Source organism: Sylvia atricapilla, chromosome 2 (genome assembly GCF_009819655.1).
Source record: "Sylvia atricapilla isolate bSylAtr1 chromosome 2, bSylAtr1.pri, whole genome shotgun sequence".
In the NCBI taxonomy this organism is placed as follows: domain Eukaryota; kingdom Metazoa; phylum Chordata; class Aves; order Passeriformes; family Sylviidae; genus Sylvia; species Sylvia atricapilla.
The window spans coordinates 89,288,672-89,306,303 of NC_089141.1; the positions used below are offsets into that span (position 1 = coordinate 89,288,672).

General features: G+C 42.3%; 1 protein-coding gene and 1 long non-coding RNA gene across 12 annotated transcripts in view; both read right to left on the minus strand.

Moving 5' to 3' along the window:
• TFDP1 (transcription factor Dp-1) overlaps positions 1–12,793 on the minus strand; it is a 36,684-nt gene extending 23,891 nt beyond the window's left edge. For 2 of the 11 annotated variants that reach the window (XM_066313781.1, XM_066313773.1), the window contains exons 1-2: positions 12,037–12,249; positions 11,156–11,267 (exon numbers count right to left, since the gene is read on the minus strand). In XM_066313781.1, coding sequence (XP_066169878.1) covers positions 11,156–11,167 — 12 coding nt within the window. In that variant the 5' untranslated portion in view covers positions 11,168–11,267; positions 12,037–12,249. Of the gene's footprint in view, positions 1–11,155; positions 11,268–11,328; positions 11,647–12,036; positions 12,253–12,480; positions 12,620–12,683 lie in introns of those variants that run through there. The other 9 variants (XM_066313776.1, XM_066313778.1, XM_066313780.1 and 6 more) reach the window with 9 other exon arrangements.
• LOC136358012 (uncharacterized) lies at positions 1,118–11,145 on the minus strand. The gene is made up of 2 exons (XR_010742990.1): positions 9,966–11,145; positions 1,118–7,369 (listed from the first exon to the last, which is right to left on the minus strand). It is a non-coding gene; the product is annotated as an uncharacterized lncRNA (long non-coding RNA).
• Positions 12,794–17,632: the final 4,839 nt, after the last annotated feature.

The window sequence follows — 17,632 nt, forward strand, 5'->3', positions numbered from 1 at the left end:
GTAACATTCCAGAGCACTGGAACCCCATGGGAAAATATGAAGGAGACTTTTTGGCTGTTACCTTATATTCCTATTCTACCTGAATTTAGCAACAGAAGTGTTAAAACAGGCAGGAAGTGCAGTCCCATTGTCATAATTTTTTTCAGTGCAGTACTTAAATTTGTATCCCACTGCAGATAGAGGCTTGTACTCAGGACACCTGCAAATTCTTTTTTCCGTGAGAATAAATAAAGATTATAAATGAGACTGGAAAAGCATTTAATATATTGTGGTTTTGATCAGAAAATCACTAAGAAAATAGCTATTTTAATCTGTAATGTTTTTCTTTTAAGCACACAAATTTAATAATTTTGACTTATTAAATCCAGTTATTGGTTTAATAAGTAAAAGCAAACCTGCACTGAATGCACATCAGTTACAGGGATATTCCAAAATCAAGTATTTAAGCTGTAATATTCAGAAAATTCAAGTATTAATGCAAACCACTATGTCAATAATTGGAAAATTAGGCAATTCAGTAATTAACTACTTATTGGTCCCTTCCATTTTCTATATCTTTCAAATTAGAATGTCTTCAGTAGAATCTTTCCTATTCCTTTTGAGTAAACGAACCAACATCATAGTATCAGATTATCTCAAACTTCAAGTCTTCTTCTGTATAATTAAAACATACAGTGAAAAAATATTATCCAAAACAATATGAAACTCCAAGAACCATAATTTAATCTAGTATTACAAAGGCTCAGGTTAATGATATAATGCTTTCAGTGTGACTGAAATTACAAAGGCCACTGAAAAACTAGAAAACAGCTGGGAAAAAGCACCACACTTAATAAAAGAAAACAATTTGGGAAAATTCAGAGAATAGTAATCATTGAATAACCAGAACTCCCTCAGGGACCACAATACTAATACCCAATACAAAAGTTACAGTCCACTATCTTTCTACCAGTGTTTTACTCAAGGTTCACCTCTAGCAATTAAAATGGTACGTAAATATTCAACACATTTGTAAGCATATGCCTAGAAAGACTCCAAGAAAGCTATTTGGAAAGAATACCATGAATCCCACAGCAAAATAGTACCCCCAGCTGCCATTATTCATGGTGAAAACTCATTTCTAGTGAAAATTCTTTTATTCCAGACCCAGTGTGCTCTTCACACTTCTGCATATACTTTTAATTCTACGGTTAGCAAAACTTATCCCTGGTTGAAGGGACAAGTTCTGGTCAAAGAAAACTGAAAAGCAAAACTTCCATCCCATACAGAGTTCTGGTGGTGTTGCTCTGAAATGGAAATACCAGACAAAACATCTCTCAGTGTGCATTTTGAGGACATTCTTATTATTTTTCAAGCCAGGTTATTTTGGAGGAGGCACCAGGATTTCTCCTCCAGGACCTACAAAGCATAGCATCCAAAAGAAGAAAATAAAGGAAAACATGACTATAGCTCCCACTCCACATATTATACTTGCAGATTCACAATGAACCAAAAAAAAGAAAACCAACCCAAAACAACACCAAAACCAACTCCCCCCCCCCAAAAAAACCCACCAAGGAAAAAGCATTGGACTTTCCCCAACAGAAAGGTAACTTCCTGTAAGAAGGGTTCAGACAGCAAGGAAATTCTATTTTCTGATGAGAAAATACACTTAGTTTTTAGGCCTTATCAAGCTACCTGTAACAAGGTGTTTGGATATTTACTGTTTTCCTTTATATTCTTTTTGTATTCCACAGTTTCTTATCTTCTCATGACTCTCAATCTCAAGAACCATTACAGCCTTGGATGGTGATCCTGGGGCTGCTTGAAATAATAATGCTCTTAATATATGATTTTGAAAGCTTATGTTGCAAAGTGTGTGCAACTTCACAATTCAGCAAAGTTTTACTCTTTGAAGACACATGTTGGCCATGTCTGCTTCTCCACTGCTACAAAAAGAAACCCCTGAAATCCCAAACAGGATACAGATACAGCCTTCATCCCTCACACGCTACAACAAGGCCAACAATGATTTTAAAGAACAGCTTTTGACATCCAACACAGCATCTAAACTCTAATAACTTAATATCTTCCCACAGATCACCAGAAAGGAGTGTAAAGCCCACTGGACAAATTCGTAGATCTGGTAATCTGATCTGCAGAAGCTGTGGTGGAGTGGAGAGTCCAACCATCACCGAGGTTTGGTCTCAGTTCATTGGAGTTCTGCGCTCACTTCTGAGCTCCTAAGGAAAAGAAATTAACTGAAGGACTAAACATATTAAAAAATCAACTAAAGTTAGCTTTGGCCTGCTATGAGATCATTGGCAGTCCTAAGGACTGGGAAGTCTAATTCTGTTTTGTTGACAAATGAAAACTGAAAAGCACAAGTGCCCTCAGCCTGAAAAATCAGGAAACTGGGAAGTATCTTTTTGTTGGGACTGAAGTTAATCTCAAACAAAATTTTCTGAAGATGCAGAGAATTTCAGTTATTAAAAAATCCCTAGAGATTGTGAGAGAATAATTTAGTATTTTACTAACAAGCTACTATTTCCAGTACCTGAAGTTATGCACTAGAAAACCAACAATTTCTTCCCCAGCTTTTCAGCCTTGCAATTCAATTTGTTAATAAAAACTGGCATCAAATTATTCACTAAACAGGAAAATATACAAGATGAATTTGGACTAAAGGACAAAGAACCTATAAAAGCAAGAAGTTTATCTAACTAAAACAAAACTGAACGAGTACATGTGCTATGTATATCAGATTTAACTCGAGAGGCACGTTGCCTTGCACTATTTCAAAGAAGTATGGGGAAGAGAAGGTGCTTTTGTGCCGCAGAAATACCTCTTCTACCCTGCCTCTAAGTAATGAGCATTTTAAGAACACAACCTGAAAAAGTGCTGAAAGAAGAGCAATTATGGTAGAGATACATGGAAACAGAGGTACCTGCTACAAGGTTTTTTCTCAGAATAGAAATTTTCAGTTATTAACTGCAGATTAAGCCCATAGAGCATGGATGCATGGGACTGAGGTTGACGAAGAGATACAGGTGCCAAAAATACTAGAATAGTTAAGGAATGGGAGTCAGAATGGGACAATCTGAAAAAGAGACAGTTTTGGGACTGGCTGGGAAGGATACAAAAAATGAGCCAGAAAATCAGATGGAAGATGGGAGCATTATGAGCTGAGGTAGAAACTGTGAGTCAAAAAGTACAGGCAATACAGCTGATGGGAACCTAAGACAGCTTTAATGGAACAATGAGATCAAATCCTGTGCGAAGAAGGGAAGAACACAGGAAGTGGGAAAGCAAATACAATCTAAACTACAAATGAAAGGGGAAATAAGCTGGGACTCCAACAGAGAAGTTCAAAATAAATTAGGAAAGAAGTAACTAAGACAGAATCAGGAAATGAAGGAATTTCCACCCAGAGCTTGTCAGAGGAGTTTGGTTCTGTTGGGTTGATGCCTGGACATCTTGTTCTTGGAGGTCTTTTCCAACCACAACAGTTCCAGAGTTCCATGACCAGGACAATGCCTCTGCTGTGTACAGGCATTTGCAAAGCCTACCAGCAAACAAGGATCCATCTTGTGCAAAACTGCACCTAACTCAATCCATGATGATCCCCAGTCATTTTAGAGGCAACATGTCTAAAGGCTCCACGCCATGCAATTTTACTATGGGCCACTTTATTGACAATGCAGGGTTCCTTTTTTTGTTTGCCTTACTTCAATATCAGGAAGCAACAGAAAATAAGCAAAGCTACAAAGTGGAACTGGAATAAAACTTATAATCATAAATAAACCACCTTACTTTAAGACTGCTTAAACAACCTTTATTATTCTTTCACCCCTATCCATAGGCAAATGTCATTTATAACAAGATGATAATGAAATACTTTCCCAATTGGTTTCTCATCTCATGCAGGGACCAGAGCAAACATGCTCTAGGAATGATTTATTATTCATTTATTATTATTATTGTTGTTGCTGTTGTTGTTTTTTTTATTATTATTATTATTATTTTGCAGCTGCAAAAGATTATTTTTATGAGACATTTTTTGCAAAAATTAAAAGGCAATCAAGATATTATGTACAGGAATATGGTGGAAAAGGGCAAAAAGTTCTTAAATTTAAAACATTTGGATTTCATTTTGAAAATTAATCCAGCGAAAACTAGTCTCTACCATATAAATAACATAAAAAACTTTTGAAGTTGGGTTACAGGAATCTGATTCAAAATTCTCAGATGTGTTGTTTTGCTATGTTTCAGTAGCCATTTTCTGAAACCGAGATAATCATCCTCAGTTCGTGTCAGTATCTTCAAGATTAATGTGTCTGCCAACTACTCAGCAATGAGCTACACCACAGAAATGAGCTTTCCAAAGAGCATATTTGAATTTTTAGCACCTTAACCAACAAGGCATAGTCAAAGCCCTAAAATAAAGGTCAGGACACCACACAATTGTGAAGGCAAAAAGCTAAATACAGGTGAGAAGCTCAGTCAAGCATTGTCAACCTTCATCTGAATACAGGCTCTGCTGATACTGCAGGTAAGCTTAACACTGAGTAATACACTAAATGACACCCAAGGCCTCTATTGCAGAATATGTCAAGACCATTAGCCTCTTGGCTGTTCTTTCTGAGAAGAGCAACACATCCAGAATTCAGCAAAAATTAAATTAAGAACTCACTTTGAAGACAAGTCAAATGGTGGTCCTGTCTAAGCAGCCAACAGATCAAAAACACCTCAAAAGTCACTCCATGGTGTTGCTTCTCATAGTAATTAAATTGCTCAAGCGATACCACCCTTGCAAATTTAAAGCTGACATCCCCAAAACTAACCATGAAGCTGTAAGAACTAAGCAGTATTGAATACGAGACTCCTAGCAGTGAATATGACATCAAAGCACTGGTTTTCCACTTTCACCACATAAATTAATCAGAAAATAAATTATCCTTAGTAATCTCCTGGACTAAATACCCATACGTGGAGGTATAAGCAGCAGCCACTTCCACAATTACATCCTGCAACCATTCTAGGTTTGACCATCAGAGACTGTTGTTTTTCTAGCCAAACCAAGACTTTAGAGCACCTTCCTCACCAGCATCTAAACCACAGCCAAAATCAAAAAATAACATTACACAGGACCCTTCCTGAACCATTTGCCTCACCAACATCCTTATCAGTGCTAGAGTGGCCCACAGTGTAACTTTCAACCAAGTCTGTGTAACCAATAATGCAATACTGGAATCCTTAGCAAACGTAACACAAGAGGCCAGAAGCATTTTTGGGGAGTATGAACCACTGTCCATGTTTAAAATCAAGTTGTCTGCTACCTGAGAACCATTTCATCGTAGACAACATTCAGTAAAGATTGATTAATTCTTTTTCCCACTCCTAATTAGCCATAATAAATCTCCATTAATAGATACCCACACAATCAAATGCAAACATTAAAACAATTGATCCCCAGCATAACTTAACTTCTAATACCCACATTTTTGTTGAGCCTGTTGCCATCACAGTGTAGTTATTCAGTAAAATACTGCAACATACCTATATAAAGCCACTACCAGTAACTGGTACATACAAATAATAAAATTTAACACTTACAGGCTACAAGAAAATGCTTCATTTAGACAAACAAATTGGTAAGGTGACAGGCAATTTCTGAGTTGCTATTTCCTGATTTTATAATACAAACCAACATAGGAAAAGAGCAGCTCTGACTGCGTACCTGGAATGTATAAAAGAGAGCTTAAAGGCCACTTTCCCTCTGCCTTCATTGAAAAAGCAAACTTAAAAAATTAGCAACATTCAAAATCCCAAACAGAGATGCCTTTTTCAATGACCTAATTTCATAATATTATTTGATCTTTGATCACTAGTTTGCAAACTTCTGGACATGTCAGAACTCACTAAAGGCAAACAGAAGTAGATTAAGCTACTGAACTAAAATGATATCAAAGAACGTGCATGACCGCTTGAGATTCCTCAAAGACTTAACTTCTCTAGTCTTCCTCACTGAAATTTCCAGTACATAACCCAAAAATAAACATAAAAAGAGAAATGCATGCTGGTATTTTAAGAAAAGTCTGAAAAATGTTTTGAAGACTTCTCAATACTTTCTAGGGATTCAAAGTGCATCATGTAAAAAAGGTCCAAAATAAAGCGTTTTTCCTATTTCCAGTGGGTTTTTGTTTTTAATCCATCCCAAACATAACTAATTGTAGGCTCACTCAAGACTGATGTAGAAACACCACATGGAAGTTACTAAAAAATACAATTTTTGTGATGATCTCTCAAAAAAATAATACAAAAGTGCAGATTCTGACTCTCCACAAAAACAGCAGCCCTATTAACCTATCCAGTAAAACTGTGTGAAGAAACCAGTTTGCTTGCTGTGGATTTTTTAAATATTCTTTGAGCAAAATATTTACTAATACTGTGAAATAAATACACTATATTAAGCTACATACCTCAATGTATTCTGAATGCTCAGGTAAAATAAACCACCAGCATTAATTCCCACATCTGTACATCTCTTAAAACAACGATGTTAGATCAGGTGGCGAGCTTTTTACACTTTTTATGGTGTGTCCTCCTATTTCCAAGTTCATGGGGCTTCCTTTGCAAAACTAGATATATGGGCCATATGTAGTACTCAGTAAGATTCATAAAAGTACTATAAAAAACTAGAGATACAATATTTTTTATGCAAACTAGTCATCAAGAGAAAAAATCTCTCATAAAATAATTCAAGCAAAAGAACAGTAGAACAAATTTTTTAAAAATAAATTAAAAGATCTACTTTTAGAACAAGCAGTTCCAAAGCCAACACCATTATCCATTACTTATGAAACAGTAACTCAAGAACAACTCTCAAAAAAGGTATTTTAGTCTGTGAGAAATTCTGAAGGCTAACAATGGTGTGTCAGTTTAAAAAGTTACTGAAATTTTTTTTCAACTTCAAGTTCTCTGTGAACAATTTATTTTTTAAATGGCTTGATGCAGCCCATCCACAAATGGTGAAAAACAGAAATAATCACAAACAACAGGACTACACAAAAATATTTCATTTACATGACTCATCTATTCTGGTAGGTGCAATTTTTGAGATCAGAAGGAACCATACTCATTCCTTTTGTCTATCCCCTTTCTCTTCAATATTCACTGTAACACCACAGAGTGACTACCCTCAATAACAGATCCAGTTCCTGCATGTGGTTAAATTAGGGGTATGGAAATTCAGCAAAAAATAAACTCCACTGCTCCTGCTTTTTCTTTCCATTGTAACCCTGAGTCTTGGAGAAAAGATCCACAAGCTTCTTTTTCCTTACGGCTCCTTGAGAGGGCTCAACATGTTGTTTAGCAGTGACAGAAGTAACTGAGGGGAGAAACACAGTCACACGCTGGATCTTCAGCCATGCTACAGAAGCTGGTAATTTAGTGGTGGAAGGTACATCAACCAATGCTACTAACAAAATTATTTATCATCTTTGTAGATAATTCTCAACATATAACTGAATATAAAAGTGGCCAGCAAGCACTGCTCAGTCTTACACTAGAAGCTGGAAAAAAATTAATCTATCAAATTCGCTTTCTCACTACAGTAATTCCTTCTGCTTCATTCAATGCGGCATCCTGCCTAGTTTTCAACATGCCAAGGGTGGATGGGTGACCACTGCACACAGGGAATTGCCTTCCCCCCACATATTACTCCCATGAATCCAGTAACAGAACAAGTAGACTGAGGACCTTGGCTGGACATTTGGCTCCTTCAGCTCCTGCCTGGAAGGTGCCACATTTGTAAGTAGTGGAAGAGTTCATAGGAGATGAGGCAAATTGAGAGGGACACTGATTAACCAGAGAGACGAGTTCTGGCTGGGATGAAGTTTCTGGAGACTGCCCATATGCAGTGAGCAAGAAATTTCCCACACAGTGCAACTGCAGGTGTAAAACTGTACCAAAAACTACTGACCTCCACTTGTCATCCAGACTCAGAAAAGCAGTGTAATGATCCCACTCTCGAGGTACACAAGTCCTTGAGATATGGCAATTGCTGTTCTCCTGTTCAGATGTATTTCTTCATGTTTTTTTTTTAATTGCACAAAGAGTGAAGTCTTTCTAGGAACTAAGATGTCCTGAACCAAATGCAATATACCACATCTGCCTGATTCTGAATTACAGAATTGATTCTCAGCTTCAGTGTTCATAAACCCAAAAATGGCTGTTCTTATTGCTATTACCAGATCACATTGGAAAATTAGTGCTCCTTTTTCTTGCCCTTTGTCTTTACTGCACTCCAGATCCCCTACCTTAAACATAAATGGATACTTTAACCTTCACAAGCTAGTATTTGTTTTTACATTATCATTTTTCAAGTTATCCAGCAATAACATAGTAATTACGCACTTAAACTCTACCTGCAGGCTCTTAATTAACATGCTACATATGAATGTATCTTTTTCCCCCCACCCCACAGCTTCCTGACTACTGTGAGGAAATCAAAGTATTTTGCATAAAACCCCAAAATATAAAAGAAAAGAAAATTAGAATCAATGCTTTGCTGCTTGTTTTCTCTTGATTGTACACTCTGAAAAGCATTAGAGACACACTTTAAAGTAATACTTCATTGAATTTAAACCTGGACCATATAGTTCATATACATTATTCTGCTAGCTTAACTGATTGCTAGTTTTGCAGTTCTTGAATACTTTACAAAATCATTTCACTGGGTTTGCCAGTACTCTTCATCAGACTCGCCCATTTGTTCAATTACCCAGTAAAGTCTCAGTCTGCAAACTCTTAAAAGTATTTGACTTTTCTAGCAGGTCTTATCACACTATAGTTTTTATAAAGAGGCATCAGAAGAACTGGAAGGGAGCAATAAAAGGAAAAGTGCTCTCCTGCAGCAGGCAGGAAGAAGCATCAAGAAGGAGCGTGTTCTGTTGTGATGCACTGTGTCCACACCTTCCCCTACTGCAGGGCTCCCTGCTCCACTGTCACCATGGCACAGTGGCCCCAGCAGCACAGGACACCAGCAGGATGCACATCACACCTGCACTCCCAGGCTGCAGCACTCTCTACATGCCTGGCTGTGGAAATACCACCTGAAGCTCAGAATTAGGATTGTAGCAGCACAGCCCTTCCCACAGTTTAGCCATCTCAGCTCTGCTGAGAAAAAGGGAAGGAAGGGGCAGGAGCAATCATCGGCTATGCCATCTTCTTCACCACTACATCTCACAGACATTTAGAGCACTTGATGGGTGACATGGCAGAACCACAAGCCATTAATCACAGCGATATTTTCACATCAGCATGTTTAAATTTACAGCAACACAAGTTTTCAGAGACTCAGGGCCCAGAAATTGAGTGATACTGCCTGTATCATGCTTAGTTCCATTATTCTGCTTGCAAAAGAACTTGGACTTGGAATAAAAATATGGAAATAAATCTCTTCCCCTCTGAAAATTTAAAAAAAAAAAAAAAGTGTTATACCAATTAACATCTCCATGTTATAGCACTAAACCACAATTCATAGGGCCCATATTCAGACCTAGAAATTTAAAATTTCTCAACACTACACATTTTAGGTGTCATGTAATGGTGGGTACAGTCTGCAAAAAGGTAAGCAGTTCGTATTTCTTCCCTGAGGCAGGTTTGAAGATGTTTTTAAGAACAGGTTAGACAATATTATGTTAAGATTTCATACTCTTTTGAGCTACCCTGCTCCAATGCTCAAGAACACTTAAAATTTTACCTAAAACCTGACCAAGAATTTCACTTTTCCATATTTAGTTGATTATTTCTTTAATAAAGATACTGAAAGCAACTTCTTTTTGTATCTCTAGCACCTTCTCCCATTTCTTACGTTTACTATGAGGTAGGTTATTCCTTCCTTTCTTTCTTAACTACTCTGTTTCCTAGAATAAACTAGATATTTCAAAAGTAAGGTTTGTTCCTAAATGTCTTATTCTCACTTAGATCTAGCAGGACATTCATCTGTATTTCCAGGTGCTAGCAACTCTCCACTTAGTTGGTATCACTCCCGAAAGCTAATATTACACAAATGTACTTTGGTATCTCAATTACTTTGAACTGTTTCAATTTCATCTCCTAGTCTAACACTCCACTTTCGTTTTCTTCCCGCTTATATGGCCTATCATTCCCTGAACTCTGCTATCTCTAATGTACTTGGCCACCCTTATCTCTTCCAGGCAAGCTTTGAGTGACTACGTATGTCTGGTTGCTTCTTCGCACATTAAGATGTTTTTCAGCTGAACTACTAAAATTCCCTATAAGATTATTTTTTTGAACCAATCGCTCTTTCATGGAAATTCCCACTATTTGAAAGCTGCAACATTCCGCATTAGGTTGCAACTAGCTGTTTAACTAGTGAGTTGTATCACTTTTCTTTAGCTTGCATGCTGTTGTTTTTTGGGGGTTTTGGGTTTTTTTGAAGGGGAGATACATTCTAATTTGAATACAGTATCATCTTACTTTCAATAAGAAAACACAAAAGCCCAATTATATTAGGTATGAACAATGACATCTTAAAGAATAAACTGAATTTTTTTTAAATAAGTACTGGAAGGGGCGAAGAGCAAACATGCTCCATTGAGGCAGGCCACAGAATCAAAGCTGCAAACCTTTACGGCAGCAGTAATGGAAATCTATGGTGGAAGTTCCCAAAGCCTGTTTTTACAGACACTAACAAGCATCTTTTGGTAGACAGAGATAAACAATGAGCACATATGGAGAAAGAACCATCTTCCCTGAAATGTCTGATGCCTTCCTGAACTCAAGAAAGGCAACGTTAGTTGACAACAGTAGCCAACGACAGCCGCGCCATCTGAACAACACTTGCCGGGTTTCTTTCAATCCAATCCAAACCCAAGCTGTTTCAGTGTTCAGTATGAATGCACATAATGACAACGGCCCAAGTGCTGTTATTAGCATAGGGAAAGCTGAAGATTAATCACTGAAAAAATGGTAGCAGATCTGAAGTTGGTTTGCGCCGTCTACAGGAAAACAGCCTGGGCTTGATGCACAGTATAGATAAAGTTCCCCATATTCATTAATGCCAGCTATTATAAAGCATGACCCCATTCGCTTTTGTTAATAAAAACATTCTATGCTTCCACATTTTATGTGCTGCAAACATACTCACATCTTTTGCCATGTTACCAAAGACTAAAAACCAGTCGTCCTAAAATCTTGATGTCTGCAGGACACGGGGACAATGCTATTTTCTGGAAAGCAGAAAGCAAAGACAGCACCAGCTATAAAAAATGAAAGGAGGGAAAGTTTTTACAATTGAAATTATTGACTACTACCAAGTACAATTTAGGTTTCCTTTTGAAAAATCCACGTTTTTAAAAAGGGGAAAGTTTCCCATCCCCACCTTTTCGTCCCTTGCGCCCCACGCTCCCGTGTGGGGGGCACTCCTTTCCCGAGGGCGGGGGCGAGCCGTGCCCCGGCAGAGAGCCCTTCCCCCAGCCCGTGCCCGATCCCACGCGAGGCCGGTCCCTGTCCAGCTGCGCCCCTTCCAACACCGAGCGCTGGGCGCGGGCGGCGATCACGGCCTCCTCCTCCCCACCCCCATTTCCAGCAGCAGGCACAAGTAGGCCCCAGGGGCAGCTCCCCCCGGGGCCTTCCAGCCCCGCTTTTCTCCTCCTCCTCGCGGGCGGACGGGCCGCGGCCGCACCGGGCGGCACAGACCGGCGGCCGGCCCTGCGCCTGGGGCACTCCGCGCCCGCCCGCGCCCCCCGACCGGGGCCTCACCGCCCGGGCAGAGCCCCGAGCCCCGCGCCGCCTCCCCCCGGCAGCGAGGGGCCGCGCTAATCGCCTCGGCGGCGGTGGCGGGGGCGCGGGCAAGGGGGGACGCGCCCGGCGGCACGGCCGGCGGCCGCGGGGGGAAGGGGCGGCGGGCGGAGTGCGGCTCCGCGCCGTCCTCGTCCCCATCGCGCCCGACCCGCCGCCGCCGGCGCCCCCCGCCGCCGTCCCACGCAACCCCCGGCGCTCCCATCCTCGGGCGCGGGCTGCCCGCACCTGAGCGGCCGAAGGCGGAGAGAGCCGGCTCCATCCCCCGCCGCCGCCCCGAGACAGGCACCCGGAGCGCGGAGCGGGAGCACCCCCCGCCCGCCGCCGCCGCGCCGCTGCCGCCGCTTCTGCTGCTGCCGCTGCGGAGGCGCCCGACTGCACATGTGCGGCGGCTGCGCGGGCCTGGCGGGAGGGGGCAGGGGCGGGGGGAGGCGGCGGGACACCGACAGCGGCAGCCCGGGAACAGGGGAGGGAAGCGAGGAGGGAGGAGAGGGCACCGGCAGGGACCGCCTTTTCCCCCCCCGCGCGCTCCGGGGGAGGGGGTGCAGGGAGAAGAGGCGGCGGGGGAAGAGGGTCTCCCCCGGCGGGCTGTCACTTCCCAGCGCGTTCTCTGCCCCCGCCAGCCCGCCGGGCTCCCGGCCGGCCGCCCCCGCGCGCCGCGGCCCCGCACACCTGCCCAGCGCCGCTGCCGCCGAGGGGCTGCCCGCGGGAACGGGGGCGATGCGGGCAAACGAGCGGGAACGAGCGAGCGCAGCGATCCCCCTCTCCCACGGACCCTGCGCGCGCGACCCCGCCACTCTTCCCCCGTCTTTTATTTTTTTTTCTTTTTCTTTTTTTAAAAATAAAATTAAAAAAAAAAATAAATTGAAACTTACACTTTTGTGCGTCCCCCTGACGCTGCGCGCTGACGTCACGGGCGCGGCGCGCCTCGCACGGGCACACGCGGAGCGGCCAAGCCAACCCGCCCGCCCGCCGCTCCAAGGCGCGGAGGGAGCCGCGCACGGAGCATGCGCGGGATTTTCGCGCCTTCTTCCGACTCCCCGCCCGCCCCGCGGTGCCGAGCGCTGCCTGCGGGCGCGGCCGCGCTGCCGGCGCGGAGCGGGACCCGGCGGGGCAGGGCCGTGCGGTTTCCTTGCCACAACATCCTGCTGCCGGTGCTTCCTCATCGCGTCTGGTCCGGCCGTTACTCGAGCAAAGTTTCGCTTGCAGCGATCGTTGCTAAAATTAGGGATTTTGTGGCAATCCAAGCGGGTTTTCCTTCGGGCGGTTGCAGCTCTTACCCTTGCGCCCAAAACTAAAGCACCTCGGGGCTGTGCAGCCTCTGCGTGCAATGACGGCCGCAGGAACAGAGCATGTTAGCGAGGGTTGTGTGATGTCATTACATCATTGTCCTGCAAATTTCGGAAAAAAATAAAAAAACCCAACCAAAACCTGCAGAGTTGCTGGGGGCCGACAGAGCCGTTATATGGAAACTGCAGGAAAGCAAGGAAAGCTCAAGAGTCGTGTTGTTTATAGGGGTGGATGCAAGGCTGTTTGATGGGGAGGAAGCTGTACATAGTTCTGCACGCAAGACCAAGCTTGCACGGTACAAGGTTGCTCATAACGCAATGAAGAGGGGAGCAGGAAGTAAAAGGCTCGTTCTTTCACTAAAATGATGCTGCTTCCTGTGAAAGACGACGAGTTGGGAATGGAACACACGACCACAGGGCCACTACATTGCAGCAGCAGGAAAATCCAGCAGAGAGAATGCTGAAGAAGATGCTTTTCACTATGAGATTCGCGTTCACTTTTACACGTTACTCTTTTTTTAAAAGGCATTGAATTGTTGTGCTTTACAACAACAATGAAACACTACGTTCATTTTCCGGATAAATAGCAATCTTTGGAATTTTTAATCAACGATACCTCCCCCCCTCCCCCGCACGTGCTGCTCTAGGGTTATTACCCCATTTCTTCATTCCTCTTGATTAAGCTTGACGGCAGTGGATATCGAAGAAAGAAGGTGATAATGCAAATGTGTTTGTAACTTTTATAACTTTTCAGAAAGCAGCAAAAACTTTCACACACAAAACCCCATAAGCCAGCTGCAGAAAAAAATGCTTCCTGAAAGACATCTCCAGTTGATAGTGGGGCTCTCCACCCTCCAGGTCGTATATACTGTGCCTGAGGGTTCAAACCGTCTATGTATCTCATGTCCCTACCCACCCATCTCCCGCTCTTTTGTTTTACATTAATTCTTGTAGGAAAAACGCGAGTCAACAGAACAAGCACAAACAAGAAGGAGTGTCCCAGTTTGCTAGAATTTATTTTGATACATACTAACTGCCCAAACACGCCCAACTCTTGGGTAGTGGTTGGGTTTTTTTCTTTAGCCGAGGGTTCTTCACAACTGATTTGAAGTATTTGTACCGGTAGAAAAACTTTCAACACTTCTCTAATCTCTGAGCACACCTTTTCCAGGCATTTTGAAGCTTTAGGATTTTGTTTGTATTCATAGCAGTGGAAGGTTATTCCACTTCACAGTTTTCTGGGGAGTGCCTCTCCATTTTAGTGCAGTCCATGCTGCACTTTAAACAGCATCAGCACGGCAGGACTGCATGACAGACACGAGGAAATTGTCTCATGAGGTCATCTAGTCTATAGGAAGAAAGCTTCAAGAGATGCCAGAGGAAATGCACACAAACGGGAAGCCATGCAATCTGAACACTGATCTCTGCAAACTCATGACTTTATTAAAGACCTAGTGCCACCTGACCACTTTGTCAGCATCTGGCCTCGTTGGGAGGTACCATCTCCCAATTCTCAAATTTCTACTCTATTTTAGGAAATAAAAAATACAGCTTGGTACCATAACTTTGAAAATTTTACTACTCCCTGATCTAGGTTTTGTCCCACAAGGCAGGATCAGTTATCCTTAAGTCACCCTTGTCACACCATAGTTCCGTTTGTTGTCTCCAGCAAGCAGAAGGTTTTCCTAGTCCCACTGTCTTTAAAGTGTAAGTCCAACCCTGCAGTGGTAATTACTAAACAGAGGCGATGGGAGAACCCAAGGAGCAAATCTCCTGGGTTACTAAGTGAAGTTGATAGAAGCATTTCCCTCCTGCCTTTAGGGGCGGAGTGGGCTACACATCTCTGAGCCGTAAGGAAGAACATCTCACTGTTCCTCCTTCTCCCTGCAGCAGTTGTGTTGGCTCCCTCGTCATGTCATCAACAATGTTCTGGTGCTTTGCTGCTCCTTACAAGCTATTGCATTTCCCACAAAATAGTAATGCTGTTAGTGTGGCTTGTCTCTTGTCATTCAGGGATCCTGTTTCCTCCACCTTTGGCACTGCCTACATGCTGGAACACTGCCAGGACTGGTTACAGAGCAGAACTATGGATTCCTTGCCTAGACGAACCCCAGGAGTGTTTTTGTGGTTAGCTTGTTCCTGGGTTTGTTCCAACAGGCAAGACCACACTAGATTTCTCACCACCCCCATCAAAGCATCCTCATACAGCAATATTCTGCCTGCAAAGCTGAGGATGTCCAATCATAAAACAAGTGAGGTACAAGGCTTTGTGAGGATGCTCTCCTCATGTTTGAGAATTAGAAATTCTTACAGCTTTTAAAAGGCTATGTAGTCTCATGGACTTGGTTCACCATCACCACATTCTTGAGCCATCCTAGACCTATATCAGTCACATTTTCAGGAAACCACCTCACAGCTCCCACAAATACCTTCCTACTGACAAACTGAAGCCACCTGCTCTGTATGGGATAAGCCACAAATAGAGTGGTTGTGGGTCCATATACACCAATCTGACCCCAGGGCCAGGGAAATGGCTCACAAAGCACGGCCCACACTGCCAGCTTTTAAACTAGTTTGGTTCCTTTATCTTCACAGAATTAGCAAGGATAACAATTAAGGGGTTACAGACAAGAACTCAAATTTTCAGAAACCCATGCCAGACAGCTAAATCCACCTCCAAAATAAATCAACCAAACCCCACCCCCCCAAAAAAACCCCAAATCTCAATCCCAAAATAGGTTAGCTGAATGACTTGCAAGTCAAGCAGAGTGCAGACCTTCCTTTTCGCTCCCTTAAGTTCAGCTTGATCACAGGGATATCCTGTCATCACCTTATGAGGTTTCTGCTCTGTATCAGCTTTTCTGTATTCAAATGATGCTGATCATTAGTTAATGAATGAGATAAAACCACTGTCCAACAAGCTAGAAAGAGAATTTCCAGAGAAGACCTTTTGTTTTTCAAGAAACCTTCAAGAAGTCAGTAGACTTTCCTTTCAGGGCTTCTGGAACTCTGCTTTAATTTTATCTGCTTGACACAGAAAGAGAATATGCAGTACAAGCATAAGGTTTCCAAAAAGCTGCAATTATATCTAAGTGGGCTGGTTATGCAATATTCTCCCCATTTTCCCTACAGGAATGAGTGATCATTCAGGAATAAGGTCTGCTGTTTCTGTCCTAAGATTGTATCATGAGACTACCCCGTTTGGACATGGAATTATGCATGGAGCCATTATTTGCATTTCAGCAAACATTTACAGTATCTCAATATACCTCCAGATTTCTATGAGGCAATCTCAAACGTCTGATTGTAAACAAACTTACCATGTGTCTGTTAAGATTACTAATTTGCACTTACATCTAATATTGAACCAGGCAATCCAAGTCTGTGTCAACAAAGAGGCACAAAACACTGGTAGTCACACAAGGCTATTTCTCTTCCCCCAGTTCTCCTAAAGCCTAGCCAAGTTTTCCTGGTTTTGGCCAGGACACAGCTGTTTTCACAGCAGGCATGAGGGAGTGGAACCTGGAATGGTGTGGGTATGTGTACCTTGTTATCCTATACCATCCTACCTCATTGCCAGAGGCAGGAAAAACGGGCTTCCTCTCTCACTTCAGGAAGAAAGGTGGCCCCCTTTGTCTGTGGTGGGATGGAGAACTGTTGTTGTCTGGGGTCCTCTTTGTACACTTTTGTTACTAGTATTGTTGCTGTTACTGTCTTTCTTATTTCATTTTTTAGCTGTTTCCAGTAAATGGTGCTTATCTCAACCCACAATCTTTGCCTTTTGTGCTTCCAACTGGGGACAAGGGGGGAAACAACTGACAGCGTGGTTTTGGTGAGAGCACTAAATTGGGGACTACCATTCCTAAACCATGACAAAGTTTATTTGGGAGACAACTGAGAGAGATGAGGCAACCAGTAAGGTATCTAGATGCTCGCTTTCCTTTTTTGAACGTGGCACCAAAAGAGCTTTTCACCCAAATTCTTTAACAGATATTCAGGAAAATATTTTCTTTCTTTTAAGAGACACAAGTCATCAGTATTTCCTAGTCTCCTAACTTTCAAAGAGTTTTCTAGCAAACTACAGCTATCCACTGCAATTTGTTTAGATAAAAGTTTTACTCATCACAGGTGCAATGTCATGTGATTGCTTCAAGGGCTAAGTGACATAATGGAAGCCATACAGAGGTCTCTACCATGACCTGTCAGACATTTTTTTTTTCCCCTGAAACAGGTGGCAAACTACTTGTGAAATAAGCATCTTTCAAAGCCAAAATGAAGCATTCAGGAGAGATGCTTGTATTTCACACTGAAACAATGAACTAGGTCAGTGAATGGAGTGGATAAGACAATTACAAAACAAATTATTTCAGTGAGGTACCTGGAAAAGAGTAAAAGGTCTGAGCTAGTAGACCTAAATGGAACCATAAAACTTGAACTGCTTCTCTATTTTGAATAAAAATATTGAAATACACCAACAAATCAGTGTTGAGTTTCTTTTCTCTTATAGATTCATTTTATTAAAAAAAATTTAGGGC